Source organism: Mesoplodon mirus (assembly GCF_964341445.2).
Source record: "Mesoplodon mirus genome assembly, chromosome: 10".
In the NCBI taxonomy this organism is placed as follows: Eukaryota; Metazoa; Chordata; class Mammalia; order Artiodactyla; family Ziphiidae; genus Mesoplodon; species Mesoplodon mirus.
Genome location: NC_138986.1, coordinates 67,250,818 through 67,268,249, shown reverse-complemented (window position 1 = coordinate 67,268,249; position 17,432 = coordinate 67,250,818). Strand labels below are relative to the sequence as shown.

At 44.1% G+C, this 17,432-nt stretch overlaps 1 protein-coding gene across 4 annotated transcripts in view; it reads left to right on the top strand.

Annotated features, from left to right (window-relative positions):
* ANKRD6 (ankyrin repeat domain 6) overlaps nt 1-17,432 on the top strand; it is a 224,502-nt gene that overhangs the window by 203,270 nt on the left and 3,800 nt on the right. For all 4 annotated transcript variants that reach the window (XM_082633609.1, XM_082633607.1, XM_082633608.1 and 1 more), the window contains 2 exons: nt 15,337-15,450; nt 16,153-16,279. In XM_082633609.1, the coding sequence (XP_082489735.1) occupies nt 15,337-15,450; nt 16,153-16,279 (241 nt within the window). The remainder of the gene's footprint in view (nt 1-15,336; nt 15,451-16,152; nt 16,280-17,432) is intronic.

The window sequence follows — 17,432 nt, the reverse complement described above, 5'->3', positions numbered from 1 at the left end:
ATTCGAATGTTGGTGTGTTTAATGTTGTCCCAGAGGTCTCTGAGACTGTCCTCAGTTGTTTTCATTCTTTTTATTTATTCTGCTCTGCAGTAGTTACTTCCACTATTTTATCTTCCAGGTCACTTATCTGTTCTTCTGCCTCAGTTATTCTGCTATTGATCCCATCTAGAGTATTTTTAATTTCATTTATTGTGTTGTTCATCATTGCGTTTTTCATCTTTAGTTCTTCTAGGTCCTTGTTAAATGTTTCTTGCATTTTGTCTATTCTATTTCCAAGATTTTGGATCATCTTTACTATCATTATTCTGAGTTCTTTTTCAGGTAGACTGCCTATTTCCTCTTCATTTATTAGGTCTGGTGGGTTTTTACCTTGCTCCTTCATCAGCTGTGTGTTTTTCTGTCTTCTCATTTTGCTTATCTTACTGTGATTGGGGTCTCCTTTTTGCAGGCTGCAGGTTCATAGTTCCTGTTGTTTCTGGTGTTTGTCTCCAGTGGCTAAGGTTGGTTCAGTGGGTCGTGTAGGCTTCGTGATGGAGGGGACTAGTGCCTGTGTTCTGGTGGATGAGGCTGGATCTTGTCTTTCTGGTGGGCAGGTCCATGTCTGGTGATGTGTTTTGGGGTGTCTGTGGCCTTATTATGATTTTAGGCAGCCTCTCTGCTAATGGATGGGGCTGTTTTCCTGTCTTGCTAGTTGTTTGGCTTAGGGTGTCCAGCACTGTAGCTTGCTGGTTGTTGAGTGAAGCTGGGTGCTGGTGTTGAGATGGAGATCTCTGGGAGATTTTCGCTGTTTGATATTACATGGAGCTGGGAGGTCTCTTCTGGACCAGTGTCCTGAAGTTGGCTCTCCCACCTCAGTGGCACAACACTGACTTCTGGCTGGAGCACCAAGGACCTTTCATCCATATGGCTCAGAATAAAAGGTGGAAAAAATAGAAAGAAAGAGGATAAAATAAAATAAAGTAGAGTTAAATAAAATAAAGTTATTAAAATAAAAGAAATTATTAAGAAAAAAATTTTTTAGAGTTAAAAAAAAAAAAACAGGCAGACAGACCCCTAGGACAAACGGTGAAAGTAAAGCTGTACAGACAAAATCTCACAGAGAAGCATACACATACACACTCACAAAAAGAGAAAAAGGGGAAAAAATAATGTATCTTGTTCCCAAAGTCTACCTCTGCAATTTGGGATGATTCGTTGTCTATTCAGGTATTCCACAGATGCAGGGTACATCAAGTTGGTTGTGGAGCTTTAATCTGCTGTTCCTGAGGCTGCTGGGAGAAATTTACCTTTCTCTCCTTTGTTCGCACAGCTCCCGGGGTTCAGTTTTGGATTTGGACCCGCCTCTGTGTCTTGGTCGCTTGAGGGCGTCTGTTCTTCACTCAGACGGGGTTAAAGGAGCTGCTGATTCGGGGGCTCTGGCTCACTGAGGCTGCGGGGGAGGGAGGGGTACGGATGTGGGGCGAGCCTGCAGAGGCAGAGGCCGGCGTGACGTTGCACCAGCCTGAGGCGCGCCGTGCATTCTCCCGGGGAAGTTGTCCCTGGATCCCGGGACCCTGGCAGTGGCGGGCTGCACAGGCTCCCCGGAAAGGGGGCGTGGACAGCGACCTGTGCTCGCACACAGGCTTCTTGGTGGTGGCAGCAGCAGCCTTAGTGTCTCAGGCCCGTCTCTGGGGTCCGCGCTGTTAGCCGCGGCTCGCGCCCATCTCTGGAGCTCCTTTAAGTGGCGCTCTTAATCCCCTCTCCTTGCGCACCAGGAAACAAAGAGGGAAGAAAAAGTCTCTTGCCTCTTCGGCAGCTCCAGACTCCTTCCCGGTCTCCCTCCCGGCTAGCCGTGGCGCACTAACCCCTTCAGGCTGTGTTCACGCCGCCTACCCCAGTCCTCTCCCTGTGCTCAGACCGAAGCCCGGGCCTCAGCTCGCAGGCCCCGCCCACCCCAGCGGGCGAGCAGACAAGCCTCTCGGGCTGGTGAGTGCCGGTCGGCACCGATCCTCTGTGCGGGAATCTCTCCGCTTTGCCCTCCGCACCCCTGTGGCTGCGCTCTCCTCTGCGGCTCCGACGCTTCCCCCCCGCTGTCTCCGCCCACGAACGGGCTTCTAGTGTGTGGAAACCTTTCCTCGTCACAGCTCCCTCCCACTGGTGCAGGTCCTGTCCCTATTCTTTTGTCTGTTTTTTCTGTTTTCTTTTGCCCTACCCAGGTACGTGGGGAGTTTCTTCCCTTTTGGGAGGTCTGAGGTCTCTGCCAGCATTCAGTGGGTGTCCTATAGGAGTAGTTCCACGTATAGATGTATTTATTTATTTTTTTTTTTTACATGTTCATTTGAGTACAGTTGCTTCACAATGGTGTGCCCCGTAACAAAGTGAATCAGTTATACACACACACACGCTCCCACATCTCCTCTCTGCTGCGTCTTCCCTTCTCCCACCCTCCCCATCCCACCCATCCAGGTGGTCACAAAGCACCGAGCTGATCTCCCTGTGCTATGTGGCTGCTTCCCACTAGCTATCTATTTTACATTTGGTAGTGTATATATGTCCATGCCACTCTCTCACTTTGTCACAGGTTACCCTTCCCCCTCCCCATATCCTCAAGTTCATTCTCTAGTAGGTCTGTGACTTTATTACCGTCTTACCCCTAGGTTCTTCATGATATTTTTTTCCCCTTAGATTCCATATATATGTGTTAGCATACGGTATTTGTCTTTCTCTTTCTGACTTACTTCACTCTGCATGACAGACTCTAGGTCCATCCACCTCACCACAGACAACTCAATTTCGTTTCTTTTTATGGCTGAGCAGCATTCCATTGTATACATGCGCCACATCTTCCTTATCCATTCATCCGATGATGGACACTTAGGTTGTCTCCATCTCCTGGCTATTGTAAATAGATCTGCAATGAACATTGTGGTACATGACTCTTTTTGAACTATGGTTTTCTCAGGGTATATGCCCAGCAGTGGGATTGCTGGGTCATATGGTAGTTCTGTTTGTAGTTTTTTAAGGAACCTCCATACCGTTCTCCACAGTGGCTGTACCAATTCACATTCCCACCAGCAGTGCAAGACGGTTCCCTTTTCTCCACACCCTCTCCAGCATTCATTGTTTCCAGAGTTTTTGATGATGGCCATTCTGGCTGATATCTCATTGTAGTTTTGATTTGCATTTCCCTAATATTTAATGATGTTGAGCATTCTTTCATATGTTTGTTGGCAATCTGTACATCTTCCTTGGAGAAATGCCTACCTAGGTTTTCTGCCCATCTTTGGATTAGGCTGTTTGATCCTTTGTTTTTGAGCTGCAGGACCTGGCCGTAAATCTTGGAGATTAATTATTTGTCAGTTGCTTCGTTTGCAAATATTTTCTCCCATTCTGAGGGTTGTCTTTTGGTCTTGTTTATGGTTTCCTTTGCTGTGCAAAAGCTCCGAAGTTTCATTAGGTCCCATTTTTTTATTTTTGTTTCTATTTCCATTTCTCTAGGAGGTGAGTCAAAAAGGACCCCGCTGTGATTTATGTCATAGTGTTCTGCCCATGTTCTCCTCTAAGAGCTCGATAGTTTCTGGCCTTATATTTAGGTCTTCAATCCATTCTGAACTTATTTTTGTGTATGATGTTAGGGAGTGTTCTAATCTCATCCTTTTACATGTAGCTGTCCAGTTTTCCCAGCACCACTTATTGAAGAGGCTGTCCTTTCTCCACTGTATATTCCTGCCTCCTTTATCAAAGATAAGGTGACCATATGTGCTTGGGTTTATCTCTGGGCTTTCTATCCTGTTCCACTGATCCATATCTCTGTTTTTGTGCCAGTACCATACTGTCCTGACCACTACAGCTCCGCAGTGTAGTCTGAAGTCAGGGAGCCTGATTCCTCCAGCTCCGTTTTTCATTCTCAAGATTGCTTTGGCTATTCAGGGTCCCTTGTGTTTCCATACAAATTGTGAAATTTTTTGTTCGAGTTCTGTGAAAAATGCCAGTGGTAGTTTGATAGGGATTGCACCGAATCCGCAGATTGCCCTGGGCAGCAGAGTCATTTTCACAATGTTGATTCTTCCAATCCAGGAACGTGGCATATCTCTCTATCTATTTGTGTCATCTTTAATTTCTTTCATCAGTGTCCTACAATTTTCTGTATAGAGGTCTTTTGTCTTTATAGGTAGGTTTATTCCTAGATATTTTATTCTTTTTGTTGCAATGATAAATGGGAGTGTTTTCTTGATTTCACTTTCAGATTTTTCTTTTTTTTTTTTATTAGTTTCTGCTTTATAACAAAGTGAATCAGTCATACATATACATCTGTTCCCACATCCCTTCCCTCATGCATCTCCCTCCATCCCACCCTCCCCATCCCACCCCTCCAGGCGGTCACAAAGCACCGAGCTGATCTCCCTGTGCCATGCGGCCGCTTCCCACCATCTATCTACCCCACGTTTGGTAGTGTATATATGTCCATGCCTCTTTTTCGCTTTGTCACAGCTTGCCCTTCCCCCTCCCCATATCCTCAAGTCCATTCTCAAGTAGGTCTGTGTCTTTATTCCCGTTTTACCCCTAGGTTCTTCATGACATTTTTTAAATTCCATATATATGTGTTAGCATAGAGTATTTGTCTTTCTCTTTCTGACTTACTTCACTCTGTATGACAGACTCTAGGTCTATCCACCTCATTACAAATAGCTCAGTTTCGTTTCTTTTTATGGCTGAGTAATATTCCATTGTATATATGTGCCACATCTTCTTTATCCATTCATCCGATGATGGACACTTAGGTTGTTTCCAGCTCCGGGCTATTGTGAATAGAGCTGCAATGAACATTTTGGTACATGTCTCTTTTTGAATTATGGTTTTCTCAGGGTATATGCCTAGTAGTGGGATTGCTGGGTCATATGGTAGTTCTATTTTTAGTTTTTTAAGGAACCTCCATACTCTTCTCCATAATGGCTGTACCAATTCACATTCCCACCAGCAGTGCAAGAGTGTTCCCTTTTCTCCACACCCTCTCCAGCATTTATTGTTTCTAGATTTCTTGATGATGGCCATTCTGACTGGTGTGAGATGATATCTCATTGTAGTTTTGATTTGCATTTCTCTGATGATTAATGATGTTGAGCATTCTTTCATGTGTTTGTTGGCAGTCTGTATATCTTCTTTGGAGAAATGCCTATTTAAGTCTTCTGCCCATTTTTGGATTGGGTTGTTTGTTTTTTTGCTATTGAGCTGCATGAGCTGCTTATAAATTTTGGAGATTAATCCTTTGTCAGTTGCTTCATTTGCAAATATTTTCTCCCATTCTGAGGGTTGTCTTTTGGTCTTGTTTATGGTTTCCTTTGCTGTGCAAAAGCTTTGAAGTTTCATTAGGTCCCATTTGTTTATCTTTGTTTTTATTTCCATTTCTCTAGGAGGTGGGTCCAAAAGGATCTTGCTGTGATTTATGTCATAGAGTTTTCTGCCTATGTTTTCCTCTAACAGTTTGGTAGTTTCTGGCCTTACATTTAGATCTTTAATCCATTTTGAGCTTATTTTTGTGTATGGTGTTAGGGAGTGATCTAATCTCATGCTTTTACATGTACCTGTCCAGTTTTCCCAGCACCACTTATTGAAGAGGCTGTCCTTTCTCCACTGTACAATCCTGCCTCCCTTATCAAAGATAACGTGACCACATGTGCGTGGGTTTATCTCTGGGCTTTCTATCTTGTTCCATTGATCTATCTTTCATTTTTTGTGCTGGTACCATACTATCTTGATTACTGTAGCTTTGTAGTATAGTCTGAAGTCAGGGAGCCTGATTCTTCCAGCTCCGTTTTTCGTTCTCAAGATTACTTTGGTTATTTGGCGTCTTTTGTGTTTCCATACAAATTGTGAAATTTTTTGTCCTAGTTCTGTCGAAAATGCCAGTGGTAGTTTGATAGGGATTGCATTGAATGTGTAGATTGCTTTTGGTAGTAGAGTCATTTTCACAATGTTGATTCTTCCAATCCACGAACATGGTCTATCTCTCCATCTATTTGTATTATCTTTAATTTCTTTCATCAGTGTCTTATAATTTTCTGCATACAGGTCTTTTGTGTCCTTAGGTAGGTTTATTCCTAGATATTTTATTCTTTTTGTTGCAATGGTAAATGGGAGTGTTTTCTTGATTTCCCTTTCAGATTTTTCATCATTAGTATACAGGAATGCCAGAGATTTCTGTGCATTAATTTTGTATTCTGCTACTTTACCAAATTCATTGATTAGCTCTGGTAGTTTTCTGGTAGCATCTTTAGGATTCTCTGTGTATAGTATCATGTCATTTGCGAACAGTCACAGCTTTACTTCTTCTTTTCCGATTTGGATTGCTTTTATTTTCTTTTCTTCTCTGATTGCTGTGGCTAAAAGTTCCAAAAGTATGTTGAATAAGAGTCGTGAGAGTGGGCAACCTTGCCTTGTTCCTGATCTTAGTGGAAATGGTTTCAGTTTTTCACCATTGAGGACGATGTTGGCTGTGGGTTTGTCATATATGGCCTTTATTATGTTGAGGAAATTTCCCTCTATGCCTACTTTCTGCAGGGTTTTTATCCTAAATGGGTGTTGAATTTTGTCAAAAGCTTTCTCTGCATCTATTGAGATGATCATATGGTTTTTCTCCTTCAATTTGTTAATATGGTGTATCACGTTGATTGATTTGCGTATGTTGAGGAATCCTTGCATTTCTGGAATAAACCCCACTTGATCATGGTGTATGATCCTTTTAATGTGCTGTTGGATTCTGTTTACCATTATTTTGTTGAGGATTTTTGCATCTATGTTCCTCAGTGACATTGGCCTGTAGTTTTCTTTCTTTGTGACATTCTTGTCTGGTTTTGGTATCAAGGTGATGGTGGCCTCGTAGAATGAGTTTGGGAGTGTCCATCCCTCTGCTATATTTTGGAAGAGTTTGAGAAGGATAGGTGTTAGCTCTTCTCCAAATGTTTGATAAAATTCGCCTGTGAAGCCATCTGGTCCTGGGTGTTTGTTGGAAGATTTTTAATCACAGTTTCAATTTCAGTGCTTGTGATTGGTCTGTTCATATTTTGTATTTCTTCCTGATTGAGTCTTAGCAGGTTGTGCATTTCTAAGAATTTGTCTGTTTCTTCCAGGTTGTCCATTTTATTGGCATAGAGTTGCTTGTAGTAATCTCTCATGATCCTTTGTATTTCTGCAGTGCCAGTTGTTACTTCTCCTTTTTCATTTCTAATTCTATTGATTTGAGTCTTCTCCCTTTTTTTCTTGATTTGTTTGGCTAATGGTTTATCCATTTTGTTTATCTTCTGAAAGAACCAGCTTTTAGTTTTATTGATCTTTGCTATCGTTTCCTTCATTTCTTTTTCATTTATTTCTGGTCTGATCTTTATGATTTCTTTCCTTCTGCTAACTTTCAGGGTTTTTTTCCCCTTCTTTCTCAAATTGCTTTAGGTGCAAGGTTAGCTTGTTTACTCGAGATGTTTCCTGTTTCTTAAGGTAGGATTGTTTTGCTATAAACTTCCCTCTTAGAACTGTTTTTGCTGCATCCCATAGGTTTTGGGTCATCATGTCTCCATTGTCACTTATTTCTAGGTATTTTTTGATTTCCTCTTTGATTTCATCAGTGATCACTTCGTTCTTAAGTAGTTTATTGTTTAGCCTCCATGTGTTTGTATTTTTTAGAGATATTTTCCTGTAATTGATATCTAGTCTCATAGCGTTGTGGTCAGAAAAGATACTTGATACAATTTCAGCTTTCTTAAATTTTCCAAGGCTTGATTTGTGACTCAAGATATGATCTATCCTGGAGAATGTTCCATGAGCACTTGACAAAAAGGTGTATTTTGTTGTTTTTGGATGGAAAATCCTATAAATATCAATTAAGTCAATCATGTTTAATGTAACATGTATAGCTTGTGATTCCTTATTTATTTTGATTTTGGATGATCTGTCCATTGGTGAAAGTGGGGTGTTAAAGTCCCCTACTATGATTGTGTTACTGTCGATTTCCCCTTTTATGGCTGTTAGTATTTGCCTTATGTATTGAGGTGCTCCTGTGTTGGGTGCATAAATATTTACAATTGTTATATCTTCTTCTTGGATTGACCCCTTTATCATTATGTAGTGTCTTTCTTTGTCTCTTGTAATAGTCTTTATTTTAAAGACTATTTTGTCTGATATGAGAATTCCTCCTCCAGCTTTCTTTTGATTTCCATTTGCATGGAATATCTTTTTCCATCCCCTCACTTTCAGTCTGTATGTGTCTCTAGGTCTGAAGTGGGTCTCTTGTAGACAGCATATATATGGGTCTTGTTTTTGTATCCATTCAGCCAGTCTGTGTCTTTTGGTGGAACCATTTAATCCATTTACATTTAAGGTAATTATCGATATGTATGTTCCTATTCCCATTTTCTTAATTGTTTTGGGTTTGTTATTGTAGGTCTTTTCCTTCTCTTGTGTTTCTTGCCTAGAGAAGTTCCTTTAGCATTTTACAGCTGATTTGGTGGTGCTGAACTCTCCCAGCTTTTGCTTGTCTCTAAAGGTTTTAATTTCTCCATCAAATCTGAATGAGATCCTTGCTGGGTAGAGTAATCTTGGTTGTAGGTTTTTCTCCTTCATCACTTTAAATATGTCCTCCACTCCCTTCTGGCTTGTAGAGTTTCTGCTGGAAGATCATCTGTTAACCTTATGGGGATTCTCTTGTGTGTTATTTGTTGTTTTTCCCTTGCTGCTTTTAATATGTTTTTTTCGTATTTAATTTTTGATAGTTTAATATGTGTCTTGGTCTGTTTCTCCTTGGATTTATTCTGTATGGGACTCTCTGTGCTTCCTGGACTTGATTAAGTATTTTCTCTCCCATATTAGGGAAGTTTTCAACTATAATCTCTTCAAGTATTTTCTCAGTCCCTTTCTTTTTCTCTTCTTCTTCGGGGACTCCTGTAATTCGAATGTTGGTGTGTTTAATGTTGTCCCAGAGGTCTCTGAGACTGTCCTCAGTTGTTTTCATTCTTTTTATTTATTCTGCTCTGCAGTAGTTACTTCCACTATTTTATCTTCCAGGTCACTTATCTGTTCTTCTGCCTCAGTTATTCTGCTATTGATCCCATCTAGAGTATTTTTAATTTCATTTATTGTGTTGTTCATCATTGCGTTTTTCATCTTTAGTTCTTCTAGGTCCTTGTTAAATGTTTCTTGCATTTTGTCTATTCTATTTCCAAGATTTTGGATCATCTTTACTATCATTATTCTGAGTTCTTTTTCAGGTAGACTGCCTATTTCCTCTTCATTTATTAGGTCTGGTGGGTTTTTACCTTGCTCCTTCATCAGCTGTGTGTTTTTCTGTCTTCTCATTTTGCTTATCTTACTGTGTTTGGGGTCTCCTTTTCAGGCTTCAGGTTCATAGTTCTCGTTGTTTTTGTTGTCTGTCCCCAGTGGCTAAAACTGGTTTATTGGGTTGTGTAGGCTTCCTGGTGGAGGGGACTAGTGCCTGTGTTCTGGTGGATGAGGCTGGATCTTGTCTTTCTGGTGGGCAGGTCCACGTCTGGTGGTGTGTTTTGGGGTGTCTGTGGATTTATTATGCTTTTAGGCAGTCTCTCTGCTAATGGGTGGGGTTGTGTTCCTGTCTTGCTAGTTGTTTGGCATAGGGTGTCCAGCACTGTAACTTGCTTGTCGTTGAGTGAAGCTGGGTGCTGGCGTTGAGATGGAGATCTCTGGGAGATTTTCGCTGTTTGATATTACGTGGAGCTGGGAGGTCTCTTGTGGACCAGTGTCCTGAAGTTGGCTCTCCCACCTCAGTGGCACAGCACTGACTCCTGGCTGTAGCACCAAGACCCTTTCATCCAGATGGCTCAGAATAAAAGGGAGAAAAAGTAGAAAGAAAGAAAGAGGATAAAATAAAATAAAATAAAGTTACTAAAATAAAAAATAATGATTAAGAAAAAAAAATTTTTTAAGTAAAAGAAAAAACAAAAACAGATAGATCCCTAGGACAAATGGTGAAAGCAAAGCTATACAGACAAAATCTCACACAGAAGCATACACATACACACTCACAAAATGAGAAAAGGGGGAAAAAATAATGTATCTTGCTCCTAAAGTCCACCTCCTCAATTTGGGATGATTCGTTGTCTATTCAGGTATTCCACAGATGCAGGGTATATCAAGTTGATTGTGGGGCTTAATCCGCTGCTCCTGAGGCTGCTGGGAGACATTTCCTTTCTCTTCTTTGTTCTCACAGCTCCTGGGGCTCAGCTTTGTATTTGGCCCCGCCTCTGCATGTAGGTCGCCTGAGGGCATCTGTTCTTAGCTGAGACAGGACGGGGTTAAAGGAGCAGCTGATACGGGGACTCTGGCTCACTCAAGCCGCGGGGAGGGAGGGGTATGGAGTGTGGGGTGAGCTTGCAGCGGCAGAGGCCGGCGTGCGTTCTCCCGGGCAAGTTGTCCCTGGATCCCGGGACCCTGGCAGTGGCGGGCTGCACAGGCTCCCCGGAGGGAGGTGTGGATAGTGACCTGCGCTCGCACACAGGCTTCTTGGTGGCGGCAGCAGCAGCCTTAGCGTCTCAGGCCCGTCTCTGGGGTCCGTGCTGTTAGCTGCGGCTGGCGCCCGTCTCTGGAGCTCCTTTAAGTGGCGCTCTTAATCCCCTCTCCTCGCGCACCAGGAAACAAAGAGGGAAGAAAAAGTCTCTTGCTTCTTCGGCAGCTCCAGACCTTTTCCCGGACTCCCTCCCGGCTAGCCGTGGCGCACTAGCCCCCTTCAGGCTGTGTTCACGCCGCCAACCCCAGTCCTCTCCGTGCGCTCCGACTGAAGCCCGAGCCTCAGCTCCCAGCCCCGCCCGCCCCAGCGGGCGAGCAGACATGCCTCTCGGGCTGGTGAGTGCCGGTCGGCACCGATCCTCTGTGCGGGAATCTTTCCGCTTTGCCCTCCGCACCCCTGTGGCTGCGCTCTCCTCCGCGGCTCTGAAGCTTCAACCCTCCGACACCCGCAGGCTCCGCCCGCGAAGGGGCTTCTAGTGTGTAGAAACCTTTCCTCCTTCACGGCTCCCTTCCACTGGTGCAGGTCCCGTTCCAATTCTTTTGTCTCTGTTTTTTGTTTTTTCTTTTGCCCTATCCAGGTACGTGGGGGAGTTTCTTGCCTTTTGGGGGGTCTGAGGTCTTCTGCCAGCGTTCAATGGGTGTTCTATATGAGCAGTTCTCCGTGAAGATATATTTCTTTTTTTTCTTTCTTTTTTTTGTGGTACGCGGGCCTCTCACTGCTGTGGCCTCTCCCGTTGCGGAGCACAGGCTCCAGACGCGCAGGCTCAGCGGCCATGGCTCACGGGCCCAGCCGCTCCGCTGCATGTGGGATCTTCCCGGACTGGGGCACGAACCTGTGTCCCCTGCATCGGCAGGCAGACTCTCAACCACTGCGCCACCAGGGAAGCCCTGCTTTTTGTTTTTAATCCCAGCCCAGCATCCAGTGAATATTCTGTGCTTTTATGTTATGTGTTAGGTCCCCGTGGTCTCTTTTCATCTAGAGCAGTCCCTGGTTCCTTCTTGCAGTTTCTGTTTTCTTCCATAATATTAACTTTTTAAAGAGTCCAGGCCATTTGTTTTATAGGATGTTTTATATTCTGGATTTGTCTGACAGTTTCTTCATGGTGTTATTTAACTTCTTTCTCTATCCCTGTATTTCTGAAAGTTAGGTCTAGAGCAGTAATCCTCAAAGTGTCATCCCCAAAGCAGCAGCATCAGCATCATTTGGGGACTTGTGGGGAAAAGAATGCAAATTCTTGGGCCTCATTACAAATCTACTGAATTTAACTGTGAATAAAACTCGGGGGGGGCGGGGTCTAGCCACCTGTGTTTTAACAGGACCTCCAGGTGATGCTGGTAAAAACCTAAAGTTTGAGACCAATGGTTAAATATTTGCGGCAAGAATACATCATATTTAATTGTGTAAACTTCAAATTGCATCACATCAGAAGAGACAAATGTCAGGATGTCTCATTTGGCTAACCTGGTAACCACCATCTCTTTCCATTGTAAAGGTACACTTTCCCTTTGTAATTAATAAGAAATATGTGACAGATGCAGGTTTTTAAAAGCTTATAAAATAACAGACGTTCATTGGGAAAAACATTCCACATTCCACCTACAGAACTATTTTCATAGTGACACTCCCCAGAGATCCCTTCAATTACTGTGAATTTTCCCATAGGTTCTTTCTTTTATAGATATAACCTTACTAATTTTCCCTTTTAAACAAAAATGGGACTATACTGTGCTTTTTTTTGCAGCTTACTTTTTAATTTAGTAGTACATCTTAGACTTGTAGAGCTACGGTGTGCTTTTTTTTTTTTTTTGCGGTACGCGGGCCTGTCTCTGTTGCGGCCTCTCCCGTTGCGGAGCACAGGCTCCGGACACGCAGGCTCAGCGGCCATGGCTCACGGGCCCAGCCGCTCCGCGGCATGTGGGATCTTCCCGGATCGGGGCATGAAGCTGTGTCCCCTGCATTGGCAGGCAGACTCTCAACCACTGCGCCACCAGGGAAGCCCCGGTGTGCTCTTTAATGGCAGTGTACTGTTTCTATGCAAGGAGATATACACATACTTTTTTTTTTAAACATCTTTATTGGAGTATAATTGCTTTACAATGGTGTGTTAGTTTCTGCTTTATAACAAAGTGAATCAGCGATACATTATACATATATCCCCATATCTCTTTTCTCTTGCATCTCCCTCCCTCCACCCTCCCTATCCCACCCCTCTAGGTGGTCACAAAGCACCGAGCGGATATCCCTGTGCTATGCGGCTGCTTTCCACTAGCGGTTTTACATTTGGTAGTGTGTATACGTCCTTGCCACTCTCTCACTTTGTCCCAGCTTACCCTTCCCCCTCCCTGTGTCCTCACGTCCATTCTCTACATCTGCATCTTTATTCCCGTCGTACCCCTAGGTTCTTCAGAACCATTTTTTTTCTTTAGATTCCATATATATGTGTTAGCATATATATGTTAGAAAAACATATATTGTTTTTCTCTGACTTACTTCACTCCGTATGACAGACTCTAGGTCCATCCACCTCACTACAAATAACTCAATTTCATTTCTTTTTATGGCTGAGTAATATTCCATTGTATATATGTGCTATGTCTTCTTTATCCATTCATCTGACGATGGACACTTAGGTTGTTTCCATGTGCTGGCTATAGTAAATTGAGCTGCAGTGAACGTTGTGATAGGTGACTCATTTTGAATTATGGTTTTCTCAGGTTATATGCCCAGTAGTGGGATTTTTGGGTCATAGGGTAGTTCTATTTTTAGTTTTTTAAGGAACCTCCATACTGTTCTCCATAGTGGCTGTATCAATTTACATTCCCACCAACAGTGCAAGAGGGTTCCCTTTTCTCCACACCCTCTCCAGCATTTGTTGTTTGTAGACTTCTTGGTGATGGCCACTCTGACTGGTGTGAGGTGATACCTCATTGTAGTTTTGATTTGTATTTCTCTAATGATTAGTATATACATACTTTTGCTTCCTGCTTTTTTTTACTGAATTTTATGAGCACTTTTATGCTCACTTCATGAGCACTTTCCCATGTCCTTGGCTTCATAGTATTCCAGCATATTAATACAACATAATGTATTTAAACATTCCTTTTGTTAAACACTGAAGTTGCTTATAGTTTTTCTCTCAAATAAATGCTGTGAACATTTATGAGCATAAAGTTTTGATTGCTTCTGAGGTTATTTGCTGAGAATTAGGATAATTGGGTCCAAAGTTTAGAGTATGTTTAAGGCTCTTGATAAGTTTTGGCAAGCTACTTAATTGAAAGGTTGTACTGATTTATATCCTACCAGCAGTATCTGAGCCTCCAACTTCTGCCATCATTTAATGTTAGCATTTTTTAAAGTTTTTCCCAATTGATTAAGGACATTTGACTGTTTAATTTTTACTTCCTTGTTTACTGGTGAAATTTTTAAGGTTGGTTATTTGCATTTCATAGAAAGCCCATTTTAAAGATCTTTGAGCCATAATAGATTAGTTACGACCGTTTTGTAAATAAAACGTCACTTCAGCTAGCTCAAGCCCCGAGAGGAATGCATTAGGTGAGTGCTGGGATGTCTCAAGGACCTCTCTTTGGTTCAAAGAAGGTGACAGATTGGGATGTAGAATCTTAGTCCTAATTCCAGATCTCAGGGGAAGGACTCTGGTCCAGCGTGAGTCAGGTGTGCAGGCCCGGACCAGTCAGCTGTGCCCCAGGAACACATTTGCGTATCCACTTGGGTGCTCTCGGCCGAGCCATTCGTCCATGCAGGGGGCAGGAGGTGGCGGAAAAGGCCAGCCCTAGGAAACAGGCAAAGAGCAGTTCACAGAAAAATGTGAGGGCTGAAGAGACCAAGCGGGAGGTGCTCACCGCATCTGCAGAACTGCTGCTGCTTTTTTATTATGAACATCTGAGTGTGGAGCATCAGCTGTGTCCCCGACAGGAGAGGAAGCTGCCGCTGAGCCCTCCGTGGCTGGCTCCCGCTCACAACGGTTCCCTTCTCTGCTTTGGCCCTTCTCAGGCAGTGGGAGTGTGGCCCCACTGGGAGAGAGCCCTACAGGAAGTGTCCAGCTGGGGGAGCACAGAGGGGCACGTGATTGGAAGGTGACAGTCATTTACTCCCTGAAACAGTCCCTTTTTGTTTGTTTGCTTGTTTTGGCCATGCGGCTTGTGGTGCCCGACCAGGGATTGAACCTGCACCCTTGGCAGTGAAAGCGAGGAGTCCTAACCATTGGACTGCCAAGTCCCTTGAAGCAATCCCTTTGAACTCCGTCCACAACCTTCTTCACATGTGCTTTGACTACTTTCAGTGAAGGGCCAAGAGGATTTGTTCACTGGGAAAGCTGGATGAAAGCCCTGACTATTCAGCTTCTTTCATTTCCTCTTGGGCAGCCACTGACATTTAAAAAGGGAAAGGCGGATTAAAAAAACAATTTTTTAAAGAGGGGAATTGGGGTAGCTCCGTACTCCTTGACATAGTTTTTCCTTGCAGTAACAGTCTTGGCAATAACGTTCTAAGACCCATACAGATTCTCTTTTACCTACCAGGACTGTGTTGGCTCAAGCTGTATATTTATTGTGTATATATAGTCTCTTAAACCCCTCAGGACTTTTAAATGAGAAAAAGAAAGAAGCTTTGGCCTACACAAAAACATGCTCAGGAATTCTGAAAACTCAGAGTTCCATGAATGCCACCGGAAAAGACTGGGCTGAGGAGTGGAGGTGTGCTTACCTTCTGTCTGGCCCTTGCTTTGGTACTCCTGAGCCCGCCTCGGGAGTCAGGATGCCAGGTCCCATCCTTAGATCATCTCAGTCACTCGCTCTTTGCCCATTGAATCCTAGATGCGGGTTCTGGACAAGCTGATGGTTGAGCGACTCTCAGCAGAGAGGACGGAGTGCCTGAGCCGCCTGCAGCAGCACTCGGACTCGGAGAAGCATGAGGGAGAGAAACGGCAGGTGAAAACCAGATCTGTCCGTGCTGACCTTGCGATTTGCCACTCTTTCCCGCCCCCCCCGGGTCAAGGGACTCGGACCCATCATTGAAAACTCCCAGGCCAAGATCCCCTAAAAGCGTTGGCATCAAAGAGCGTGCCATTTTTATAACCTGAAATGAAGTCAGTAGGAAGGAGCCTGGAGTTCGGTTCCTGTTTGCGGCTGAATGTGCTGGCAGGAGGTGGAGGCGGAGCAGTTTGTAGAACGTGCTGGAGAGCTGAGCTCCGCCCTGGATCACTGCTACATATCGCGCCCCTGCTGGGCCTGCACAAGATTGGGTTCCTGCCCTCGGGCAGTTTGCGGTCCACCCCAGACGGCAGACGTGAAATGAGTACTTGCGAGCGTGTGAGTTCATGCGCCTAGCAGCCAGACGTGCTTGGTGTGGAAGCCGTGGGAAGCTTTGGCTGTTGGCGTCTAAGGTGTCTCTAAGTCACTTAATGAAGATCATAGTTAGCTATTGGCTTGGGTGCTGGGTGAATCCTGGGCTTCAGAGGGCCAACAGAGAAGGCCGTGTGGCCCGTGGGAGGCGGGTAATCCGAAACTTTGGGGCTTGTCCAGAAAAGACCCTATCACAGTCGAAAAGTCCACATTCTTGAGGTTTTAATTCATAAGCCATGTATCAGAGTCTCCTGATGACTTGTGTACTAACTTGTGGGGTTTTTTTAGATGTCCTTGGTGGATGAATTAAAAACTTGGTGCATGTTAAAGATTCAGAATCTGGAGCTGAAGCTTTCTGGAGATTCTAGGGCCTCCAGGACTAAATCCACACCATCCACTTGCGAGTCCTCCACAGGTAACCGACACCAGCATACAGAGAGAGCCCTTCCATCCAAAGGTGATGAAACCCCCCGGTCACGTTCTCTTCTGCCTCTGAAGGCAGTCTGTGTGACAGGGCTGCGGGGACACTGGATTATGATGTGAACTCTGTAGGGGCAAGGACCATGCTTTGCGCACTACTGTATACACAGTTCCTAGACAGTAATAAAGCACTCCTATTTAAGTGTTCAGAAATATCTGAATGAAGGAATAAAAGAATTGTTGATCCGTGATAGCAGTGCAATCTTGATGGCGTCAGAGTTGGACCCCAAAGATGAGGGTGAGGAAAGGGTGTGTCCTCTCAGAAGGGCACTCGCCCCTGCCCTTGTGACTCTTTCCCCTTCTCTTCCTTGATCAGCCCTCTACCTTTGGCCAACTCCGTACAGCCTCATTAAAAAACAGTTCATGTATCAAAGCTGCCCCAGGGGCTGGATAAGAGATGCTTTGAGCCAGAGCATCTTTACATTAGCTACAGTGGCTACACTCAGTGATGATCAGTTGAGGACATTCATAGCCTTAGTAATTAGACCTCCATGGGGGGATTTTGATATGTCACGTGTTTCATGGTACCATAGGCCATCTCTGTATTTGTGGTTTTGTCTTCTTTGTGCCCATAACAGTGGGGAAAATCCTGGGCAAACTTTTCACACTAGGACTAGTTACGGAACTTGTCATGGAGCTCTGGGTATAGGTAATAGGACCGCCTCTCCAAGTGGGAGCTTGGATCAAGGAACTAGTAACTGGGGCTATGGTCTGTAAAGGGCCTGGAAGTTAGAGAATGGGGGTATTTATTCTGATCAGTAAATGCCCAATTCTGTTTTAGGACAAGTAGTGAGATGTGTCATCCTTAGCAATCAGGAAATGGTACCCAGAGCCCTTTAGTGTAGATTGAGACAGGCTAAAGGAAAGGCCAGTAACGTTTTTGGCTTAGATGCCACCAGTGTGTCTAACGCAACATCCCTGAAAGCCTGACAAGCCAAGATGATAATCGGGAGAAGTGGAGGGGAAGGACAGGAGAAGTTGCACACGGTGGGTGATGGTTGAGAAGCCTGGTTTACAGGATTCCCGGGACTCTCAAATGCCAGCCCATGTGACTGTATGAACACGGATTCGCTCTGACTTTTGTTTTC